This window comes from Lipotes vexillifer, unplaced genomic scaffold, assembly GCF_000442215.2.
Source record: "Lipotes vexillifer unplaced genomic scaffold, Lipotes_vexillifer_v1.1 scaffold23, whole genome shotgun sequence".
In the NCBI taxonomy this organism is placed as follows: domain Eukaryota; kingdom Metazoa; phylum Chordata; class Mammalia; order Artiodactyla; family Lipotidae; genus Lipotes; species Lipotes vexillifer.
The window spans coordinates 240,193-264,504 of record NW_006796283.1 but is presented as its reverse complement, the minus strand read 5'-3'; the positions used below and the strand labels follow the sequence as shown (position 1 = coordinate 264,504).

General features: G+C 54.1%; 1 protein-coding gene across 1 annotated transcript in view; it reads right to left on the bottom strand.

Annotated features, from left to right (window-relative positions):
• Window positions 1-24,312, bottom strand: part of CRISPLD2 (cysteine rich secretory protein LCCL domain containing 2) — a 109,086-nt gene that overhangs the window by 8,457 nt on the left and 76,317 nt on the right. Inside the window, exons 18-20 of the mRNA XM_007468463.1 lie at window positions 22,593-22,789; window positions 22,266-22,382; window positions 18,805-18,937 (exon numbers count right to left, since the gene is read on the bottom strand). Coding sequence (XP_007468525.1) covers window positions 18,805-18,937; window positions 22,266-22,382; window positions 22,593-22,789 — 447 coding nt within the window. The remainder of the gene's footprint in view (window positions 1-18,804; window positions 18,938-22,265; window positions 22,383-22,592; window positions 22,790-24,312) is intronic.

The following is a 24,312-nucleotide window of genomic DNA, read 5'->3' as shown; positions in this document are numbered from 1 at the left end:
CCAGGGGGGGGGGGGGGGGGTGCCACCAGCAGACAACAGGGGCTTCACAGGGCAGGAGAGGTCCCTCGGGTGGGGACTCTTGTGGCTTTTGGTGACTGCGTCTCTGGCTGGACTGACCAGCTGGGCTCAGCGAATCCTGCGGGCACAACCTCAGGCCTGGAGCCTGCTGCTGTTTCGTCGGGGCCAAGGGCGGTTCACGCTCATGAAAAAGGGTCTTGCTGCCCAGGCTGAAGGCACTCGCCAGCCGCCACGCCGCAGGGTCACTTCCCAAGCTCGCCGCAAGGCAGGTTAGAGAGCCACAGTCCACAGTCCTAATGTGAGCTCTGAGATGTCTGTGGACCTCTCCCTTCTGCCGGGAATTCAAAGGACTTGGTCCAACATCTGGGTGAAAGGTGGCTGGCCCAAATTCCAGGCAACTGCCTGGTCTGGGCAGCAGAAGACGTGGCTGTGAACTGCTGAGGAATTTCTCGGGCGAGGAGTAGAGCCCTCAGAGCCTCGGTTTTCCTGTCTGTAAAATGGGATCTCGCTCCCATGTGTGCTGGGCGGGGACGGCTCTGTGACCTTCAGGCTCTGCTCCGCGGAGAAGCCTGGACGAGGGTGGGAGGGAGGGGACTCTGAGGGCTGCTTCCTCTGTCCATCCCTTTCTGCCTCAGCCAGAACAATTCTGGTTGGTCTTCCAAGGAAAACTTCACTTGAAAATAAATCCTGGGACTTCCCTGGTGGCGCAGTGGTTAAGAATCCGTCTGCCAATGCAGGGAACACAAGTTCGTTCCCTGGTCCGGGAAGATCCCACATGCCGCGGAGCAACTAAGCCCGTGCGCCACAACTACTGAGCCTGCGCTCTACAGCCCATGCTCTGCAACAAGGGAAGCCACTGCAATGAGAAGCCCGCGCACTGCAAAGAAGAGTAGCCCCCGCTCACGGCAACTAGAGAAAGCCCACGCGCAGCAGTGAAGACCCAATGCAGCCAAAAACAAAGAAATAAAAATTATATATATATATATATATATATATATATATATATATCTTGAAGTAAGAGATGTGCAAAACCTACTGACCAGCACTTCAGGATCTCGTGGTTCTGATGTCCAGTCTAGGGCTCCTTGGGTTGTGGTCAGGGGGAGCTGGGGCACAGCTGAGGCCTGGCTCTGTCCACCTCCCTTTCCAGCCCTTGGAGAGCTGTGCTCCTCTTATATCAGTCATGTGATGCGGGGTGAGCTGCCAATCACAGGGCCCCACCCCCTGAGTGGACATGTGATTCAGGCCTGGCCAATCATAGAACTCCTCCCCGCCTCCAAGTGATAAGTCCAAGGCTTAGCTATGTGACTAAGGCTGGCCAATAAAGGTCCTTCCCTGGAGCATCTATATTCTGAAACAGGAAGAGAGATGCTCTCCCTTCTCTTTTTTCATCAAGCTGGAGGACCTAAGCCTGAGGATACCAGCACTGTGTTTCCCACTGCTGGGAGAAAACCTGTTTACTCTCAGAGAAAATGAGGTCCCCATAGAGACCCCAAGATGGGGCGAGATAGAGACACGAGATCCCATGGCACTGAAGTGCTGGCTACAGCCTTCGCGGCTCCCAGAGCGGCCTCTGATTGGGAGCCCCTTCTGGCTTGGGTCTCTGTCACTGACAAATACAGGAGTCCCGTGCGATCCAGAACCAACGGGGAAGGTCAAGAAAGCTCACTCGGCAGCACAGTTCCCAGAGGCGACCTTTAAGCTTCTCGAGGCTAAGTGTAACTAAGAACTTTGCTTTTTATTTACTTATTTATTTAGCGGTGTCCTTTCCTTGAGAAACCAAATACAGTTTGCGCCACGCAGACAGCACTTGAGACCGGCTTAAGGGATGGAGAGAGGGGAGGCAGGAGGAACAGGCGTGCGGCTGGTCCGGTTTTAAAGGGACCTGACACAACTGGCCAAGAGCTAGGCATGCTCCAACCCTCTTGACGGCAGGAAGACCCTGAGGGTCGAGGTGCTCCTCTGAAATCACACACAGGGCATTTCAAGCAGGACCTGACCCAGAACCAGCTCTCTTAACTCCAGAGCCCATGTCACCAGACTTTTGAATTTCACAGAAATTCAGAAAACTCTTTTTTTTTAAATTAATTAATTAATTAATTTTTGGCTGCGTTGGGTCTTCGTTGCTGCACGCGGGCTTTCTCTAGTTGTGGCGAGCGGGGGCTACTCTTCCTTGCGGTGCGCGGCCTTCTCATTGCAGTGCCTTCTCTTGTTGCAGAGCACGGGCTCTAGGCGCACGGGCTTCAGTAGTTGTGGCACGTGGGCCCAGTAGTTGTGGCTCGCAGGCTCAGTAGTTGTGGTGCACGGGCTTAGTTGCTCTGCGGCATGTGGGATCTTCCCGGACCAGGGCTCGAGCCCATGTCCTCTGCATTGGCAGACGGATTCTTAACCACTGTGCCACCAGGGAAGCCCCAGAAAAGTCTTTCGAGAACTAACAAAGGATCAGTAAAGTTCAACGGCCATCTCTGGCTAGCATCCCTTCGTAAAATGATTACCCGCAACAACGGAGGAAGGACATAAGCTGTGAGCTGTGTGCGTTTGGATTTGTTCAGTTTGGAGGGACACACTAGGTGATTTCCTCATGTTTCCTCAAAGCAATGACTACTGGGAAATGGGCAAGAGCAGGCAGTGGGTATGTCAGTGTCCTGGGGCCGCCGTAACAAAGCGCCACAAACTAGGGGCTCTTAAAACAGCAGAAATGTATAGTTGTGGAGCCCTGAGTCTGAAATCAAGGTGTCAGCGGGGCCGAGCTCTCTCTGCGGGGCTCTAGGGGCGGTTCCGTGGCCTGCAGAAGCACTCCAATCTCCGCCTTCGTTTACACGTGGCTTTTCTCCCTGTGTGTCTGTGTCTAAACTCCCCTCTTCTTATAAGGACACCAGGCATTACACTAGGGCCACCCTAATCCAGTACGAACCCATCTTAACTTGATAACATCTGCAAAGACCCTGTTTCTTTTTTTTTTTTTTTTTGCGGTACGCGGGCCTCTCACTGCTGTGGCCTCTCCCGTTGCGGAGCACAGGCTCCAGAGGCGCAGGCTCAGCGGCCACGGCTCACGGGCCCAGCCGCTCCGCGGCATGTGGGATCTTCCCGGTGCGGGGCACGAACCCGTGTCCCCCGCATCAGCAGGCGGACGCTCAACCACTGCGCCACCAGGGAAGCCCCCTATTTCTAAATATAAGGTCACACTCACAGATTCTGGGGGTTAGGACTCGAACAGATCTTTCTAAGGGATACAACTCAAGCCGGCTGAGCGGGCCAGCATTATGGGGCATCCCACCCCCAAGGTCCTTCCCACGCTGACAGCAAAGTGTGAGAAAGACGGATCTGACGCACGATGCCCTCCCAGATTTGGGAGAAGGGTTGGACTGCCAGGGACAGCTGGGGACCCCTGGGCTGTCCCACCTTCCCTCACGTTTCCCTTCCAAGGAGTAACTGTCTGGAGGTCAGCCAGGTGCCCGCTGGCAAAGGCAGGCCAGGACACAGACCTTTAGCTCCCGGCCAGGGCTGGACCACAACCTGGGGACCTTCCTGGGGAAGAAGCCCAGGAAACCGGCCCCGCCAAGGGGACAGATGCACAGCAGAGGGAAATTCACACTTCGGCCGTTTGGATGGCAGGAGGGCTTGACTTCGCTGTGAGGGCCCCTGTGTGTCCTCCCAGGATACATGTAGAGACACAGCAGCAGCCACCAGCCTGGCCTGACCTCAGTCCTCTGGACGGGGACCAGAGTTTGCTCACAGGCTCCCTGGAGACTGAGACTGCAGGGGGACTTGAGTCAACCGAAACTACACGCTTCCCAGAGAGGGGCGGTAACCAGCCTGAGGTCACACAGCAATCATTCAGAGCCAACGTGAGAGACCTGTCTCCCAGTTCTGCTGGTGAGAGCCTTTTACCCACCATAATGGCCTCTATCAGGGGAGGTTTTTGCCCTTGGGAGCCAGGGTTGATTTTGTAATGGTTTTATAGAGCAGTCAGGAAGAAAATATCACCCACTTCACAGCCAGACCTGCTGGACACCTGATGTTTGGGAAAAGGAAAGAGAGAAGTAACACTGACTAAACACCTACTGTGCACCACACGCTTCAAGCTCACATTCCTGCCCATCTTACCTGTGAGCAGCGTGAGGCCCAGGGCGGCTGGAGTCGGCCAAGGGTTCCCGTTCCCTCTCAGGATGTCAGTTCACCTCGCTGAGCCTCAGTTTACTCACACCTGTAAAATGGGATCACAAGCTCAGCGTCACAGGTGGTTACTAGGATTAGGGATCCCATCCCAGGAATGGGCACACAGTAGGTGCTCAAGAAAGGCAACATTCGCTAATTATTAGAGAAGTGCAAGTCAAAACTACAATTATGTCTCACACCGGTCAGAATGGCCACCATTAGAAAGTCTACAAATAACAAACACTGGAGAGGATGTGGCGAAAAGGGAACCCTCCCACACTGTTGGTGGGAATGTAAATTGGTGCAGCCACTATGGAGAACAGTATGGAGGTTCCTTAAAAAATTAAAAATAGAGTTACTGTATGATCCAGCAATCCCACTCCTGGGCATACATCCAGAGAAAACTATAAATCAAAAAGATACCTGCACTCCAACGTTCACAGAAGCACTATTTACAGTAGCCAAGACATGGAAACAACCTAAACATACACCAACAGATGAATGGATAAAGAAGATGTGGTACGTATGTACAATGGAATACTACTCAGCCATAAAAATTAATGAAATTATGCCATTTGCAGCAACAGGGATGGACCTGGAGATTATCACACTAAGTGAGGTAAGTCAGACACAGAAAGACAAATACCATATGATATCACTTATCTGTGGAATCTAAAATATGACACGAATGAACTTATCTACAAAACAGAAACAGACTTGTGGTTGCCAAGGGGGTGCGGAGGGACAGAGTGGGAGTTTGGGGATTAGCAGATGCAAACTATTATACAGAGAATGGATAAACAACAAGGTCCTACTCTAAAGCACAGGGAACTACATTCAATATCCTGTGATAAACCAAAACGGAAAAGACTATGAAAAAGAATATATGTAGGGCTTCCCTGGTGGCGCAGTGGTTGAGAGTCCGCCTGCCGATGCAGGAGACACGGTTCGTGCCCCTGTCCGGGAAGATCCCACATGCCGCGGAGCGGCTGGGCCCGTGAGCCGTGGCCGCTGAGCCTGCGCGTCCGGAGCCTGTGCTCCGCAACGGGAGAGGACACAGCAGTGAGAGGCCCGCGTACCGCAAAAAAAAAAAAAAAAAAAAAAAAGAATATATGTAGATGTATAACTGAACCACTTTTCTGTACAGCAGAAAATAACGTAACATTGTAAATCAGCTCTACGTTAATCGATTTTAAAAAAAGAAGAAACGTGATGTTTTGATTTTCGATCGCTGCTGCAATACATTTCCACAAACTCTGCAGCATCAACAACACACGCTCAGCATCTTCCATCTGGAGGTCGGAAATTCAACACAGGGCTCACTGGGCTAAACCAAGGTATCAGTGGTGCTGCCTGAGGTTCTAGGGGGCAAGCTATTCGTCGCCCTTTCAGCTTCTAGCAGCGGCCCCTGGTCCTTGGCTCACGGCCCCCGGTCCTTGGCTCACGGCCCCCTTGTCCATCTTCAAAGCCAGCGACACTGCATCTCTGAACCTCCTCCACTGCCTCCTCTTTCTCTGACCACAGCTGGGAAAGGGTCTCTGATTTCAAGGACTCATGTGATTCCACTGGATCCACCCGGATCACCCAGGATCATCGCCCCGTCACAAGGTCCTCAACTCAAGCACGCCTGCAAAGTGCCTTCTGCCACGTCAGGTCACGTACACAGCGATTCCGGGAATTAGGCTGGGGTGGGGGCAGGCAGCGGGCATTACTCTGCCGACCACAGGTGAGCTGAGCTGAATTTCATAAAGCAAGGGATGCCCGGGCTGGTCTCGGCAGTTCTTTTTGGAAGACGAGGATTCCACTAAAACCAGCTCCCTCGAGGGCCGTTTCCCATCCCTGCTGTTTTCGACTCTTTTCAAAGAGGCTCTGTCTAGCCAAGGAGACAGGGTCAGGGCTGCCAAACCTCTGCTTCAAAATAAACCCTACTAGGAAATTTCCACGGGACCAGGCCCTTTTCTCCCCCCTCCCCCCAGAGATCTGCCTGAAATCCCAAACCAAGCGGGACGTCTTACAGCAAGACCATCAGACTCCAAGCTCTCCTGAGAAGGAGGTTTTTGTTGTCGTTTGGGTGTTCTTTTGTCTGTTTGTTTTCCCCTGTCAAACTAAATGGCACTGGGTGTACTGTTACGCAGGCAGTGAACTGGTTTGGGACATCACCCTCGACTTAGCAAAGGGTTTTACAGTTGTCATCCTCAAAAGGACCTAATCTGTCCCCCCACCCAGCTTACATTCTCCAGGGTCCCTCCCCGTTGCCTTCAAAGAGCGCTCAGCTATTTCACAAGCTCTGCACATTTACAGCGAGCGTATTTTATGCCGACAATGAGGCAAGCACGTAAATCCCACTTGCCTAACACCCGGCATCTTTTGATTTTATTTGATTCACCCGGGAAGTCACTATTTACCATGGGCTCAGCATCAGATGTTTTGCACGGGAAGGCGTGCACTTGTTTTGGATTTCAAGCAGGTTCACAGGGACAGACGTCATCTCATGTTCCCCCAGCAGTGTCCTCACGTTCCTGGTGCGCAGAAAGGGTGGGACGGCGAGGGGCCTTGGTTACGGTCACTCAGCCGATAAGCGGCAGGGCTGGGTGTGAAGCTGGGTCCTCTGACTTTAGATCATCCCAACTTACTGTGGCCACACTCATCCTCTCTTGTGATACTGTGACAGAAAAAGAATGTATATTTGGTCCTAAAACCTGTGTACTTTGCTGATGGGGAGATACGGGTGTCCTTGGTTATCCGTAACAAGCCCCTCTCCACCACACCTGAGTTTATGCTAACGAGGTGATTCTTGGCGGCTCCCAGAGAGCTTCAGCACGGGGGCCAGTTGCCGGAGGCACCGATCATGTGATTAGAGTATTGGAACTTGCAGCTCCATCCCCGACCTCCAGGGAGGCAAGTAGGGCATCCCCAGCGGCAAATGAGGTTATCGGCCATGCCTATGTAATGGAACCTCCATGAAAACGCTTCTGGGTTGGTGAACACGCCCACGTGTCGAGAGGGTGCGCACCCCAAACTCCATGGGGACAGAAGCTCCTACACTTGGGACCCTTCCAGACCTCTCACTACGTACGTCTTCGTCTGGTTATTCATCGGTATCCTTTACAACAGATGTAAAAGATTTACATTTACAATAAAAGTAACGTAAGGAAAGTACCTCCCTGAATTCTATGAACCATAACAGCAAATTACTGAACCTGAGGAGGGGGTTGTGGGATTCCTTGATTTGTTGCCAAGTCAGAGAGAAGGGTGGGTGAGCTGGGGACCCACCACTTGCGACTGGCATCTGAAGCGGGGGCAGTCTTGCGGGACTGAGCCCTTAACCACGGGGTCTGCTCTCACTCTGGGTGGTTAGTATCAGAATCGAATTAAGTTGTAGGACACCCAGCTGGCGTCCACAGAGAACTGGAGAATTGCTTGGTGGGGAAAATCTACGTGTTTGGCATCAGAAGTGTTACGAGCAAAAAACAGATCTTAGTAGTAACTATATTCGTTCATGTATCAATTCATCCCATGTTTAGCAAGTTCGTTAAGTCAACTTTGCACTGAGGTAAGTGACGAGCAAGACAGGCACATCCCTACCCTTCCCGAACCTGACAAGGGAAGAACAACCTCCAGATCAGTGTCTCCCTACCCCCGACGCCCAGGACTGTGTAACTTATCAACAGCAACAGCAGAGAGTCTGATTCAATTGGTGTGTGGTGGGGCCATCACACCGGTAATTAAAATTTTTCTTTTAAATTTAGTTATGCAGTGGGCTGAATAAGGGCCCCCAAACATATCAGGTCCAAATACCTGGGACCCATCAATGTTACCTTATATGGCAAAGCCTTTGCAGATGTAACTAAGGATCCTGAGATGGGGAAATTATCCTGGATTATTTGGTGGGTTGAGATGCAATCACATGTATCCTTATAAGGGAGGCAGAGGGAGATTACATAACCACAGAGGACATGGCAGTGTGACAGCAGAAGCCGGGAGAGCAACGTGGCCACCAGAAGCTGGAGGAGATAAAGAAGGTCCCTCCCCTAGAGCCTCCAGAGAGAGCACAGCCCTGGGACACCTGATTTCACACTTCTGGCTTCTGGAACTGTGAGAGAATACACTCCTGTTCCTTTAAATCACCAAGTTTTGGTAATTTATTACAGCTGTCACAGGAAGCGAATACAAGGCGTTAACAGTTATATGGGCAAATCTTAAGTGCACGGCACGATGAATCGTTATATCCGCACACACCACGTGTCACCATGGAGATCAAGATAGAACATTCCCAGCATTCCAGGTTTCCGGTCACTACCCTCCCCAGAAATATCCACTCTCCCCACCTCTATCACGATAGACTGGTTTGGCCTGCTCTTGAACTCCATATACAAGGGATCATACGACATGTACTCTTGTGTGAGGCTTCCTTTGCTCAACTTAATAGCAGTGCAATTCATGCCTGTTGCTGGGTTTTTTTTTTTTCTTTCTTGGTATTATTCCACTATATGAATATATATGATTTGTTCATCTAGTCTCCTATGGATGGACATCTGGGCTGTTCCCAGCCATCAGCTATTAATAATACGCGGACAGGAACATTGTCCTACAGTCTTTGGTAGACGTGCCTCATTTATCTCAGGCCCATACCTAGCAGCGGACTTGCGGGGTCTGGATTGGTAATTTTCTGTAGCTTCCAGGTGATTCAAATGTGTCATCAGGTGTGAGAACCACTCTCCAGGCCAATGGTTCCCGACTGGCAACAGTTTTGCCCTCCAGGGGATATCTGGCAAGGTCTGGAGACACTTTTGGTTGTCACAACTCAGAGCTGTGCTAAGAGTGTCTTGGGGAGAGAGGTGGGGGCTGCTGGTAAACCTCTTGCAGTACCTGGGCACCCCCTAGCCAGCACACACACCCACACACACAAAGGAATTATCCAGCTCCCATGGTGGGACCTCAGGGTGGGAAACTCAACCGTAGCCAGAACTCGCGACCCCACACGTGAATAACCCACCTGCACGGAAGCTGCAGCTCGCAGGGCCTGGCCCCGCTGGGAGGGGTGGGACCGGCTGACGGTGGTGAGGCGCCGAGGCCTGGCTGTTCTGGGTGAGCCATGGAAACAGGGCAGGCCGCCCTGTTGAGAACGGGGAGCTGACCTCAGCTGTGGGCCTTGTGCTGAAGCTCCGAGGCATCTCCCTGCCCACGGGTGCCAGTGTGGACTTCTGACATCAGGCCTCGCTCAGGCCTCTCTTCCTGGGTCTGTTGACTCCAGGGACACAGAAAGCCCCAGAGGACGGGGACCACGTCTTAGCCAGTCCTTTGATTCTCTGCAGAGAGCACTGAAGAGAGGCTGCCCCGTGGGACACGGGACATGGCAACAAAGTTCCAAAGGGCAGCCATCCCCGCAGCTCTGTCTACAGGGGGACGTTTCACTGCGTCGCACAGGCAATCTCACGTGGTCCGCGTGTGACGGAGGCCCGCTGGCTGTTCACCACCCCCCCCAACAGCCCAACCGCCTCCCCTTCCTCCAGGGCACACCGCCGGACTGGTATTTCCCAGCGACCCTTGCCGTCAGGCGAGGTCATGTGACTGAATTCTGGCCAATGGGATTCACGTGGAAGTCATGTGCTCCTCTAAAAACCTCCCACACCTGCTCCTTCCTGCCCTGTCCCTTCCCACCAGCTGGAAGCAAAGGCTCCTGGGGGCTGGCAGAGAGTTCCCTGCCTTCAGTTGCTAAATTGCCTTGTGGAAAAACCACCCCCTCAACACCTGCTCTTCATTATCGAGAAGAAAACAAACTTCAATTGCATTGAAAGTCATTGAAATGTGGAGACTTGCTTGTTAGGGCAGCTAGCATACCCTTAACTAGTAAACTATGTTTCTGCCAACTGGCGGGGGGCGGGGGTTGCGTTTCAGCTCCACTCCAGGTTAAGAAGGGATTTCCTCCCCGCAAAAAGGACTTAAGGGCTTCCCTGGCGGCGCAGTGGTTGAGAGTCCGCCTGCCGATGCAAGAGACGCGGGTTCGTGACCCGGTCCGGCAGGAGCCCACATGCCGCGGAGCGGCTGGGCCCGTGAGCCATGGCCGCTGCAGCCTGCGCGTCCGGAGCCTGTGCTCCGCACCGGGAGAGGCCACAACAGTGAGAGGCCCGCGTACCGCCAAAAGAGAAAACAAAAACATAATATTTATTTTATTAATTTACACATTCATATTTAAAATCATATCAGAGACTTCCTTAGAAATATGGCTATTTTCTACTCTCACATTTCATGGACTCATTCTATTCAAACTGTCCTTGGGCTTTCACAGCAGGGCTTTGTCGTCTCTTAGAGCCACGCTGCTGTTCTTTCGCTCGCATTACGATATCTGAGTTGGGGGACTCTCTGAATCCAGATGTTACTTTGACCGCTCCCCAGCTTCACTGTTCCGCGATCCTCCATCAGGGTCCCTGGGGTCCTTCCAGTGGTGACCCCCTCCCCCCAGGAGCTCACCGGCCTGCCCCCTCAGCCCTATTCCACATTCCCCACTGGGGCACACGGAACTCCTCAAACCCCCGCATGCCACTCACAAGCCATGGGAAGCAGGGGTCTTCTCTCGAGCCCCAGTCTCCACCGTTTGTATTCTATCATTCGGGGCCATTTGGGAAGCGGTGCTGGGCTGTGGGGTCCTGGGCCTCTTTGCCTTCAAATCCCCTCCTGGCCCTTTCGTTCCTCTGTCCAGTTTCTCAGCCATTCCGTCACCTGCATCATCAATTCCCTGCATTCAGTACCCTCCACTGAAATGCCCAGGAGGGTGTCTGCTTCCTGGGCTCGACCTTGATTGCTGCGTGGGCCCACAATGAGGCTCTCTGCCATGGGCCACCTTTCCAGGCCCACCGGGGAGCAGGGAACGGCTGCATGGGGCCTCCGTCTCCCCAGCAGAGGGCTGCAGCCAGTCTCTGTCTCTCCCACTGGCCCTGCCCCCCAGCTCTTCCTCTCCATGTGCTTTTCTCTTCCCTCAGCTGCCTCTTGTATCCTCCGGGCTCTGATTCACACCGAGGTCAGTCCTCCTGCGTGACTCTTCATGGGAGACGGCTCAGCAATGGGAATTCCAGGAATATTTACTCATGCTTGAAAGCCCGGCTTTCAAGAGCACTGTCTCACCAAGGATTAGAAAGAAAACTCAGTTATTTTCCTGCTCAAAGCTGTATGTTTATACCTTTGTAGTCATTCTCCTCTGCCCTGAGCAACAAGCCACATTTCGTGGCCCTGTTGTGATAGCAGAAGGGGTGCTGATGGGGGGCACCCCAAAAGAAAATTACCGGGCTATTTCAAACTCGTCTTCCCCTACAGAAGTAAAGCCAGTAGCCGGCAAGGAACAGAGCATATTCATGGGAGCACAACTTTTGTAGAAATTGGTGGATCCGTGGTTGCTGCTCTGTGCCTGCTCCTCTGCAAGGGCAGATGCTGGCGACTGGGAAGGGAAACTGGGTTCCGGGGCCAGAGAGAGACTTGAGTGCACTTTGGAACGGTCACACTTTCCGAAAATGAAGGAGGAAAAACATCTCCTCTCCCTTTCCACAAAGTTCAGTTGGCTCAATCGCCCTGTCTGAAAATAAAGAAGAAAAGCAGCTGATAAACGTCTCCTGCTTGAGGCTGTCCTTTGAGGAAGAACCCAAGCCATGACTCATCACTCGCCTGTGATAAGCATTTGCAGTTTCAGGCAGAAACAGGCCACAAGCATGCAAGGGACGGTGGGGGCGGCGGCCACGGGATCCCCTGCTTCTGGCTGGTTGGGGTTTATCTGCCTTCGGTAATACGGGGGATTTGAGTGGCCATCATTCCATCAGCCCTCATTTAGGGAGGGGGGGGGGGGTCTGTTCGAACACTCACAAGCACACACCCATGTGAGGTCTGAGATTACCCAGGATGGGAACGGGAAGGTAATCAGGGTCCCTCCCGTCCTGTCTGAAGTCAGACCCAGACCAGGCACCCGTTGGAGAAAACGCAGGCCAGCCAGACCTTTCGCTGTCTGGGTCTGCTCCACGCAGCCCTGGCATGTCCGTCTGGTGTCTCCTGGACAGCGTGGCTTGGTGGCATGCCATTTGGGAGGCTGGCCCCTGTGAGCTGTGTCCACCAGCATTAACGGGGCGGGCAGTCTCAGAAGGATTGCATCTCCACAGCCTGCGGGGAAGGGCTTAGAAACAAGCCCAGGACAAGCCCTGGCCGAGAGCACTGCGGACGCCAGTCCTCACACAACCACCAGAGGGCGCTGTCCAGCTCCCACCCCCACCCCCCCAACCCCCGACCCCACTCCCCTTCTGAAAACCTTCCGTGGCTCCCCATGGCTCTTAGGATACAGGCCAGCTTCATAAACCCGCTTACAAGGCCGTGAATGATCTGGCCGCTGACCTTTCCAACTTCATCTCCATCTCCGTGCTCTGTGCTCCAGCAGGGATGGCTTTCTTCCAGTTCCTGGAGAGGACACTTCCTGCATCCACAGGGCTTTTGCCATCACTCTGCCCACTTCTCAGAGGCTCTCCCATTCATCTTCACCTACAGAACCCTAGTCATCATCTTTTAGGTTTTATCTTAAGCATCAGCTCAGCCGCAGAGGGAGGTCTTCCAACGCCCCCCATGAAGTTATGTGGCCGTATTTGGTGCCCTGGTGTCTTGCACTTCTTGGTAGCCCTTGCCATAGATGCAATTAAATCATTAATTCTGTCGTGGTACGTTCACTGTCTGTCTCCCCAGCTAGACCGTCAGTGCGTGAGTTACCGTGTTCCCTGCTGACCCTCAGGCCCACACAACGCCCATACTGCAGTGATAGTAGACGTTAGTGCGGGTCTCCGAATATCTCTGGACCTCATTCTTCCGGGCACCTGGTAGGATTGCGTTTTCCGCCCCCTTGTGGTGGGGACACGTCACTGCCTAGGTGAGAGCCTTTAATCGCCAATGTGACCCCTGCCACAAAGTTGAGATGGCGGCTCCTGCCTTAGCTGGGGTCCCTCAGTCCCTGTGACGATGAGAACTCCCCTGCCCCCTGTGAGGAACACGGAGGAGGACCACTCCTGCCATCTGTCACCTGTGACCCACCACCTGCTCGTCACATAGAAATATCTCAAACACACACACATACCCCCCTGACACACTCAGAAACACACAGACACACGAGCATGGACATTCCTACCACCTAGAATAGTGCCCGGCACGCAGTCGGTGCTCAACATGTATCCATTTAGTAAAAGAATAAATCATTAAATGAATAAATGACTAAATCAATTAAGTGCTCACTATGCGATAGGTGCTGGAGGAAACCCCCAAACACACAGTGTCTGGGGTCAGAGTCCCCACATCACACCCCCGAGGTGAGGCTTTGCGCGCAGGCGATACGGAAGTGCTCCTGGGATGGCGGCCTGGGAGTTGGACGGGACAGGTGCGATTTCAGGCCCAGTCCCGGCCTCAGCCTGATGCAGCATTATCTGCAACATGCAGGAATCACGCATGATACACACGGAAATGCTGCAGGAGGGAAAAACATCTTAACGAGTTTGCCCTGAATATGGAAGGCGAAGGGAAGGGGAATTACCTGGCCGCCTCTGCCAACATCAGCCAGGGCCCCAGGGGCCTCAGTCTCCCCCTTTATAAATGCACCATGACCCAGGGTCTGGCCTGCTAGGCCTGCTGTTAGCCGCAAGCAGGGGGCTCATACTGTCAGCTGTGACCATCAACCACCAATCCGCTCGGGCACCCGAGGCTACCCTGGTACACCTTCTTTCTGGTTGTCGTGGGGGCCTGTCCACAGCATGAAATTAACCACACACCCTTCTGACCGAGGCAAGGTGGCACTAAAGTATGATCGAGACGAAGTGCCAGCTTCTGGCCAAGCTCATCCTCTGCTCCTGCCCCGCTGGTCCCACCCAGGATCTGCCCTGCAGCCCAGCCTCACGGCTCTGCTTCTGGTAAATGAGAGGTGAGGGCCAGCCGCGGGCTGGAAATGGCTTACAGATGGTAGGTGGGCCAAAGGCAGCTAAAAATGAGCCAGATCGGGGGTCATTTAAAGGCTCAGTACGTTGAAAGCCCTGAGCTGGCCTGGCCCAGCCCAGCCACAGCTGACCAAGCAACAGCCAGGCAGGAAACACTGGGCTTTTTCAGGCTGGACAACAGTCTTTTTAAGTGGAAATGTCAATCGGCTTTGAGAAGAACTCAGTCCTCGGAGAGAGGCCAGGGCTTTCCCTGACCAACAGCCTCGGCTGCACATGAGCTGACCCAACGGGGAGACCCGCTCCTACGTGGCGTTAGGAACTCGGGGGGCCTTGAGGAGACCCCCAAATGGAGCGGAAGAGGCTTTGGCCTAGGAGGAGGTGCGATTCCTTCCTTCTCTCCCTCCCCATGAGCCAGTGAATGGATAAACCAAGGGTGGTCTGTCCTGATAGTGGGATATGATTAGGTCATAAGAGAGAAAGAAGCCCTGACACAGCTACAACATGAACCTCGAAAACCTTGTGTATGCCAAGTGAGAGAAGCCAGACACCATAGGTCACATATCATGTGACTCCATTTACATGGGACATCAAGAAGGGATAAACCCGTAGACGCAGAAAGTAGGTTGATGGCTGCCAGGAGCTGGGGGAGATGGAAAGAGGGAGAAACTGCCTAACGGGTGTGGGGTTTTCCTCTGGGGTGAGGGGAAGGTTTTGGAACCGGATGGAGGTGGTGCTTTACAACACTGTGAAGGTGCTAAATGCCACTGAAGTGATCACTTTAAATAAAAACGTTAATTTTATGTAATTTCACCTCAATAAAGTATTTCAGAACCGAAACGAGACCCACCAGAGTGGGCAAGACTGAACTCCGGCGGGACCAGCTGGAGCTGCCGATCAGAGAAGGAGGGATGTGGGCAGAGGAGGGGCGGGGGGAACTCGGGACGTGCGATGATTTCGGAAGGGTGGCATCCCCTGAATATGGAGGAAAACGATGAGATGCCCCCGCTTCTGCAGGACCGGCTTGATGGTGGGAATCGCCAGCATCCGGAGCACAAAGGCCCCCGGAAGCTTCTGCAAGAAGAGGAATGAGCCGTCTGTGTGTCGAGCTCGTGGTGCCTGGGGCCCTCCCGGGGTCGGGGAGGCGGGCTGCTCATGGGAGCAGCTTCCACCAAGTGAGTCAGAGGGAGGGCTGCTAACATCTACCTGGAAAGACAGGCCAACCGTGTCCTGTCTTCCGGAACCAGCCCTCCCTCCCCACCCCGCTTCGCTTCCGGGCTGAGCCCCGAGGTCAGAGCGGCTGCCGTCAGTTCAGCGGGCGGCAGACGGGGGTGTGTGTGTGTTTCTGGGCCGGTGGGGTCATAGAGGCTGGGGCTTCCTGTGGCTGGCAGTGGTGCTGTGTTCGTGTCAAAGGCACGGCCAGGATCCTCCCAGCTCAGCCAAGCCGCCCTCGGGTTCGCCGGATTTGCCTCCAGCCATCTCTCTTTTGGGGCAGAATCCGGCCATTTGGGCATTAGGAGCCCCTCCTATCCTGATCGGGGCAGAAACAGCGGAGGGCCCACATCAATATGCCCGGGGATTGCTGCGTGCTCAGCCGGCCAGGCTGGGGGCCCCCCGGCCTCACGAGGGTCAGGAGGGGAACTTATCCTGCTGTTGATAAACCTCGGAAAAGCCAAAGAGCCCCTCTAGGAGCCAGGCCGGGTTCATGGGCATCTGGAAGCTGTTAGCCTTCTTTCCAGGCTCCGCCGATGCCCTTGGCGGTGGGAACGCTGTCCTCGGGATGCAGAAGTGGGCCCGAGGAGAGGCCGTCTCCGCAGGAGAGGGGACAGGGGCCAGAGCACGGTGGGAACGCCACGCTTGGTGGCCAGAGGGTCAGCTGAGGAGGCAGATCTCGCTTGGGTCCTGTCTGATGTGCACACATGGAGAGGATGGGCAGCTGTTCCGGAACCTTCCACGTGGTGCACCAGGCCTCATCATAGGCCTTCCCCCCAGACCCCAGGCTTCATTTCCTCGTACGCCCCTAGCCTTCCCCACTAGGGAAGGGCTGTGGCCTTTGTCTGGATGCTCATCAGCCCCCTTCCCTCCCCACCTCCCCACACCCCTCAGAGCTCATGGAAACATTCCCTGTCTCCCTAAACTGGGTTGGAGCCCAGTATAGGCTCTTGGAGCCCCTGGTTAAACAATGAATCACAGGTCTGTCTCCTGGTTGTCGGCCCAGGCAGGCCAGGGGTGTGTCTGGCTGCTGACATCTGTCCATGCCTTGTACACGGTGGAAACTCAGGAGAGGATTTGTTGAATAAACGGATGGATCATTGGAAACCCCTGATAAAGGGTTTTTCTTGACTGCATTTGGTTTCTCCTATTGTAAACATGTTCACAGACATGTGGCTGATGGAATTCCTAACTTTACTTGTGATGTTTTGAGGGAAAAGGAAGTAGAAGCAAGAAGCAGCTACTTGTCAATGTTTTTTTTTTTCTTTTTTTTTGCGGTACGCGGGCCTCTCACCGCTGCGGCCCCTCCCATCGCGGAGCACAGGCTCCGGACGCGCAGGCTCAGCGGCCATGGCTCACGGGCCCAGCCGCTCCGCGGCATGTGGGATCCTCCCGGACCAGGGCACGAACCCGCGTCCCCTGCATCGGCAGGCGGGCTCCCAACCACTGCGCCACCAGGGAAGCCCTACTTGTCAATGTTGAAGCGACTGAAAGTCGCAGGGGCACACTTCACAGCTCTTCAGCTGCCCCTAAACCTTCAGAGGCTTGTACCCTGCACGGGCAGAGCTGCCCTTTGGACTGGGTCCGGGAGGTGGGGTCGGGGTGGAGGGCTGAAGGGTCCTACAGCATTCCAAAGAACTCTTTCCTGAGGTCTTGGGCTCCCACCTGTGCTCTGGGAACTGTGGTACAGGATTCCGCGTGCCTAGGTTTTCTTCAAGACAGCCGGGGTTGAAAACAGGGGTGTGCATCAAAATGCAGATACCTGGGCCTGGCCAATTCAGGAGGTCTGGTTTGGGACCCTCAACGTGGAGGGGCTTGAGGAGCTCGGGATGATGGCATGGCCTGTTGCCTCTCTAGGGAGGGCCCCCAAAGCTGGAGCCCAGGGATAGGGAACTTCCGTGAACTACAGCTGATTTGGACGTCCCCTCCCCTCCCCCACCTTGGTGACTTTGCGGGGATGAAGATAATTGGGGATCAGGGTGGCCCTGGTTAGCATTTAGATAAGCAGAATGGTCTGACTCAGCAGCAGCCTCTCCGAAAGCCAGGTCTGGAAAATTTACACAAGGGGAAAAAAAAAAATGGAAACAAGCAAACATGAAGAGAGAGGGGAAAAATGTTTTTTTAAAGAGGCTGGAACTAATTTGGGGGTTAAACCCAGCTGCCCACACAGATTCATTTCAGCTTTTCCAGTGTTATCCTATATGATTTATTTCCTGCTAAAGCATTTGACCACTATTGTGTAAACGGTTTCCATTTATCCTGGAAAGGCATCTTTTCCTGCTTTGGGGAGGTCCGACCAGGCCCCAGCTAAATCGGAACAACCACCACCAGTTTTGATTTGGAAAAAACAGAACCCACAAAAAAACAGAAGAGTAAAATAAATGCTGAGTCCAGAAGGAATCTTCAGACAACCCGGAATGAGTCACCCAGGGCACCTCTGGCCCTTGGAAAGATCTAGGTTTGAGTCCTGCTATGTGTCCTTGGGCAAATTACTTAACCTTTCTGAGCCCCGCTTTCCTCATCTATACAATGGTGACAGTAGTTGGACCACCTCACAGGGAGGTTGTGAGCATGGCCCATCACAAATACTTAAAAATGGTAGCCATTACTATTCTTATAAAATGGAAACACTGTGAATAGTAAAGGACTTTTTCTCTCTACGCATAAGATATGAGTTCATACTGCAAAGTCTCCAAAGGGAACTGATAGCTCCAGGATTCCACTTTTGGACAGGAAGGTCACTTGTTATGGAGGAAACAGGTGAGGTTCAAGAAAGGCCAAGGGATTCCTTTGTTCAAGGCTCACAGTCAGCTAAAGGCAGGGCTGTCTTCTGAATCTAAGAGTCCTTTCATCTGAAAGAAAAGGGACCCTCCTTTTGAAAGAAATGGTTTGCCAACCCCTCACCTGAGTCATTCTTTCATCACCACGACCAAAGGAAAATCTTAAGCCAATGCTGTGAAGCTAGTTAGAGGAAAAAAGAACTTTCCAGGAACTGATACGGAAGCAGGATGGAACGCAGGTGTTGGGAAAGGGGCTTCCGGAAATGAGTGAGAGAGGGTTTTTTGTGTGTGCCGGGGTCTGGGGCAGTCTGGAAGGGGGCTTGGATTTTGCCCTGAGTGTGTGGATGGGGGCTGCAGGAGGGCAGGGCGGCTCGCCACCTTGCACAGCTCCAGAGCAGCCACCGTTCTGTGGGTTGCGACGTGAGGGGAACCCCCTGACTTTGGCCCAGGAAGTCTACACTGGCCCACAGCTGCCGGCTGGACCAAGGGCCCCACAGGTCAGAGCACAGGGAAGGGCCACTTCCATCCGGTGAGTTCATCAGCAAATCTGGGCTCCCCGTGGAAAGAGGAAGAGAGAGGCCAGGGGCTGGAGGCCAAGGGAATGATTCAAGGTCAGCACTGCAGAGCCAAGTGAGGGACAGACGGAACAAGGGCAGGCCGGGGCCAGCAGCCCCACGCAGCCCCTGGGTTCCCACCAAGCCGGCGGCAGGCCAGGGTCAGCACAGGGATGCTGACCGGGCCTTGGGGAGCCCAGGGGTTCCTGGCAGTGACCCAGGCTGCGGCCGAGGACACAGACCATTCATTCTTGCCTGTGACCTTGGCTGCCTCCTGTCGGGAGGGGCAGGTGACGGGTCGGCAGGGGAGGTGGCCACGGCAGGGCAGCTGGGATGACCTAAGAGTCTGGGAGGTACCCTGTGTTTCGGCCTTTCAGCTGTGACGTCCATTCTGACTCAAAGCCAGGCTTAGCACAGGCCGGAGGGGCCTCAGGATGGAGACACCCCCGCAAATTCCAAGAACCTTGCATGCAAGTCAGGGCGACTATAGGTCCACCCCATATTCTAATGAATATCTATGAATCCCCTCTGCCTTGTGTTTTACACTGAGTTCTCTGGACGCAGGGCCTGAGACAAGGATTTGGTACAAATAGCATGTTGGGGAGGTGCTCCCAGGAAGCACAAGTGAGAAGGTGCCGGAGGGAGGCGGGCAGGGGGAAGATGATAAAGAGAGCGGTCCTGAGCGGGCAGCCTGCTGGGGACCCCACGACTTGGGGCGTGGCACTGAGTTGTCCCATGGGAGGGGAAGGACCTGGGGTTTATATATCATCCTCGTCATTCCCTGCTTGAGGGCTGCTCCCTGGACGTTACTTCCTCTGCAAGGTGACCACCTGCCCCAGTCTGCCTGGGACTGAGGGTTTTCTGGGCTCTGGGGCTTTCAGTGCTAAAGCCAGACACGAGTGGGTCACCCTACTCTCTGGCCCTTCTGGGGAACCCTGCTGCACCCCGAGCTTGCTCCTGTGGCCAGAGAAAGCCCTTGGTTAGGGCACTGCAGGTAAGAAGCCGTTGGCATGAATCACGATGGCGAGTTCAGAGGGGACACGGGCAGAGGACATCTAGCATTTATCTGCTACACCAGGCCAGTCACCCCCGTAAATCTATGACTGCCACACCTCCCCACATCCTTCCTGCTGTCTTCCCTTACCCACCAGCCACAACACGCCGACCAGCCGCGACGTTCCGCCAACGCTCCCGGCACCTCTGACCTCAGGGCCTTTGCACTGGCTGCTCCCTTTGCCTGGAAATCTTTTCCCCAGACACACCCATAGTAAAATGTAACCTCCATGAGGGAAGTTTGTTAGGTACGATCAGTGCAGTGTTCCTACTGCACAGAACGGTGCCTGGCACTTAGTAAACACCTACCCACTAATAAATGAACAAAAATGATCTAAATAACAGGAAGTAGAATGAATGGCATCAAAGGCACCTGGAGATGAGACTCCAGGCCTTTCCACCCATGGAGATCGCTTCCTCCGAAGGAAATTGGGGAAATGTCGTAGACGCCCGAGAGACTGCGGGGGTTCCTGATACTTGCCTTTGGCTGCCAGCACTGCTGCCTTGTGCCCTGTGAGCCCAGCAATCCCCGCAGTTGTCATCAGAGGAGGCTTGGACCAAACCCAGGACTTTCAGACTGCTTCACTTTAGAAAATTAGTCTAGGCAGAACCCCATCAAATAAAACTAAAAATGTGGCTTTGCCTTCATTAAAGGGTGAGGGACCTAGGCCCTTGGACAACCCTAGGGATTCAGGGGACAGCTTGATATCCACTCACTTGGAGCGGGAGGGGTCTCAGCACGGACATGTACAAAATCTGAAGAGCTGAGACCAGAGCTTTGCAAACAGCAGCTGCACACCCATCCGCTGCGGGTCGTGTTAAATGCAGAGTCCGAAGCGTAAGGTTTGGGCTGGAGCCAGGGCCTCTGCATTTCTAACAAGCTCCCAGGTGATGCTGAGGCCGCTGGTCCATGGCCAGGGCTTTGAGCCAGCACATTTGGGAAAGTGTCCCCTCTCTGCCCAAGATGGGAAGAATTTAGTAACCTTGCCTGCAGCTTCTAACAGCTCAGCAGGGGTGAGGTCTAGGAGAGAGCCCTTGGAGTCCTCAGCAGTGGGCAGAACAAGGCAGCCTCTCAGATAAACAGGCCCATGTGTCTGAGTCAGGGTACTGTGTACGCTGCTGTGACAAAGAGGCCCCCTAATACGCTGGTTTAAACAATATAAGATATTATTTCTCTCACAGTCCAGAGGGAGGTGACTGCTAGGAGGGCACTTTTCTGAGCTTCAACACATAGTTTTTATCTCTGGATCCAAAGTGGTTGCTCCAGCCCCTGCCATCGTGTCTACATCCCAGATAGTGGGAAGAGGGAAGAGGCAAAGGGAGCCCATGCCCATTCTTTTTAAGGGTGCAGTCTGGCAGTGGCACATAATGCTTCTGCTCACATTCTGTTAGCCAGACAGAGTCACGCGATCATTCCTAGCTGCTGAGGAGGCTGGGAAATGAAGTCTTAAGCCCAATGAAGGCTGAAGCGTTCTACCGTTAAAGGAAGAAAGGGGACGGATATTGGTGACATCTATAGGAAGAGAAGTTGTTACATTAAAACCCTAGACTTGAAGTTGTGTGAATGGTATTCGAACAGCCTCATTAGGCAGAGGCTGCCTGCCCCAACTATGCGCGTACAGAGTGTGTGGTCAGTGGTATAGTGGCCCCCAAAGATGTGCACGCTCCAACCCCCAGAACCTGTGACTATGTGACCTTATACGACAAAGGGGCCTTTGCAGGTGTGATTAAGGACCTGGAGATGGGGAGATTATCTTGGGTTATCCCATGGGCCCAGTGTCATCACAAGGGTCCTCGTAAGACTGAAGCAGGAGGGTCTGAGTCAGAGAAAGGAGATGTGAGGACAGAAGCAGAGGCTGGAGGGATGAGCAATGAGGATGGAGGAGGGGGCCACTAGCCAAGGGATGCGGGCGCCTCTAGAATCTGGAAAAGGCCCGGAATCAGATTCCCCCACCCTGGAGTGTCCAGAAAAAGCAGCCCCGCCCACACCCTGATTTTTACTGTAAGACTCATTTCAGACTTCCGGCCTCCAGAACGGTTAAGAGAATACATTTACGTGGTTTTAAGGTGTCGGGTCTGCGACAGTTTGCTAACAGCAGCCGTAGGAGACTGCTAGGGAGAAACAGCCCCGCAGCTCACCGGGGTCCTTCTGGTTTGCGTCCACAGGGCCCTGGGCTCTTTATTGCTACCGCTCTTAGACCAGGCCTTCAGTGGCCTCAAGAGGCCTCTTTCTGGAGGCATTCTCTACCAAGCACAGACTTAGCTTCCGCTGCCCAATGACAATCATATGCAACCCGGAGAAATCGCGGGCCCCATGGTTGCTCAGCAAGTCCTCAAAGAACCCGTCAGCCTCTGCCTCGCAACTACCAGGGAACTTTGAGAGAGCATTCGAGTGCGTCCAATCCAGCGGTCGTTGCAATAGCGCTAGATACACCTTTTCTTTCCTCCCTGTTCTCTAACAGAGTGGCCGGTCTCACTGAGCCCCCCAGGCCAGGCTCCGTCTCCCCGACTCCCAGTGTCTGCTCTCACCCAGGCCTCAGCAACCCCACCGTCCAGCGGTACCACAGCTCCTGGCCCCCACTCACTGAGGAGCCCTCTATCCTCTCTGACTCCACAACCACGGTTCTCTCGTACTCTGCCTCTTCCTTGAGGATTCCTGATGATTTCTACAAATAAGCAACCTTTTTACAAATAAGTGCTATTCACCGAGGGTTTCTTGCGTGCCGGGCACTCTGCCCAACACTCGCTGGCCTACATGACCTTTAAACTTCAGGACCATCCTTCAGAATAAGGGTGGGTGTTATTACGCACGCTTAGCCCCTGCTGCAGGAAGGAAATGGGTGGAGAGGTCCGGTGCTTTGCCAAGGTCACCTTACTGGGAGGCAGAGGAGCGTGGGCTGGACCCCGGCCTGGCCGGGTGCAGTCTCCAGCCGCTCCACCGCCTGCAGAGGACCATGTGCTCCGCCAGCCGGAACAGCTTGTCCATGTTTGCTTCCAGAAGGGTGGCCCTCGGGGTCCCCTAAGGCCACGGCTCTCTTCCCATTGGGAAAGAGCTGGCACTGTGGGTCGGCAGCTGGGCGGGGGGCAGAGGGACTCTGTGGCCAGGAGTGATGACTCAGCACGCACACAGCCCGGCCCGGGTTCTTCTCTGCCAGAGGACATGTGACCCCTTGCTCTGGCCGGGCGGCTTTGCCGAAACAGCATCCTTTCAAGGAGCCGTACAGGCCACAGAGGGGCCGCGGACGGCACCGCACTCGCCCTCTCTCACCATCTTGGAAACCTGGGAGAAGCTGAGGAGAAGCAGGCTGGCTGGGAGCCCAGAGCTCAGAGACTCAGTTTCTCATCTGTAAAATGGAGCAATAGCCTGTTTCCTGTGCCCAGGCGCCGGGGAAGACCCAGTGAGATCGTGGAAGAGGAATTATTTTGGAAACTCACTCACTCCCTTAAACACTTCGGTAGAAAGCCTGTGACGGGCTGGGCTGGGGAACGGGACATGCAAGGGGGACCATCCCGTGAGCCCTGCCCTCCAGGTATCGTCAGTGTGGCCAAGAAGCAAAGAGGCCACCAGACCATCATAGACGGGCCTAGGAACCTGAGAGTGCCAGAACATTCCGGAAGGTTCCGACATCAGGAAGGGAGCTGCAGCTGGAAGGATGAGCGGGCAGTTAGCAGTCTGACTCTGGGGGAAGAACAATCCTGGAGGCATGAGGCAGTCCGAACACGAACTCACCCCGAGACTCTGGGCCCTCCGATCCCCACTGGTCATTGAGGAAGCTCCTCAAATGACCAGTGAGGATGTGAGGCCCGGGAGGGAGTGACTTGTCCAAGGGCACACAGCTGGCACCTGGTGGAACCTTCCCATGACAGCCTGTGCAAAGGCCCTGGGGTGTAGGGGACTTGGGAGAAGTGATAAGTTTGTACTGGGGGTAGGGGCAGGCTCCGAGACCTTAGGGCCACCCCCAGCCCTGAAACTGAAGTCGTGAGATGGTGATGGGAAGGTGTGGGGCGATCTGAGCCAGAGGGGAGACTGCGGACAGAATCCTTCGGTCCCCGTGGGAAGCACACGTGCCGGGAGCCCCATCTATTCCCTGGTGACTCCTCCTCCAGAGTGGGGAGGGGGAGACTTTCTGGCTGGGGATGTGGGACTCTGCTTGGCCCTATCCTTCTGGACAAACATTTGGAGCAGGGTGGGGACATTTCCTCCTGCAGATAAGGCTAGGGCAGGCCTCCCGGGCAGCTGCCTGCAAGGACAGCTGTAGACACAGAGCCTGGCTCCCTGGGCCTGGAGATGCTGCAATTCTTCTGCTGATAATTTAGCCCCAAGCCCCCAAAGATCTTAGGGGCTTACTTAACCCACCTCAGGGACTGTATGATGTTTTCAGACAAAATCCAGCTGGAAAGTCTGTAGCCTTTAAAAAAAAACAACAACCCACAATTTGATGGGCTGCTCTACTTTGCTGTGTTATGAAGGGCTGACCTTGAAGGAGGGGCTGCAGGACAGAGCCCTAACTTGGAGATGAAATTGAACTCGGGTACCTTTTCTAAACGTTTTTGCTTAGGGGTCAATTTGGGAAAAAATCAAAATGTTCACAGGTC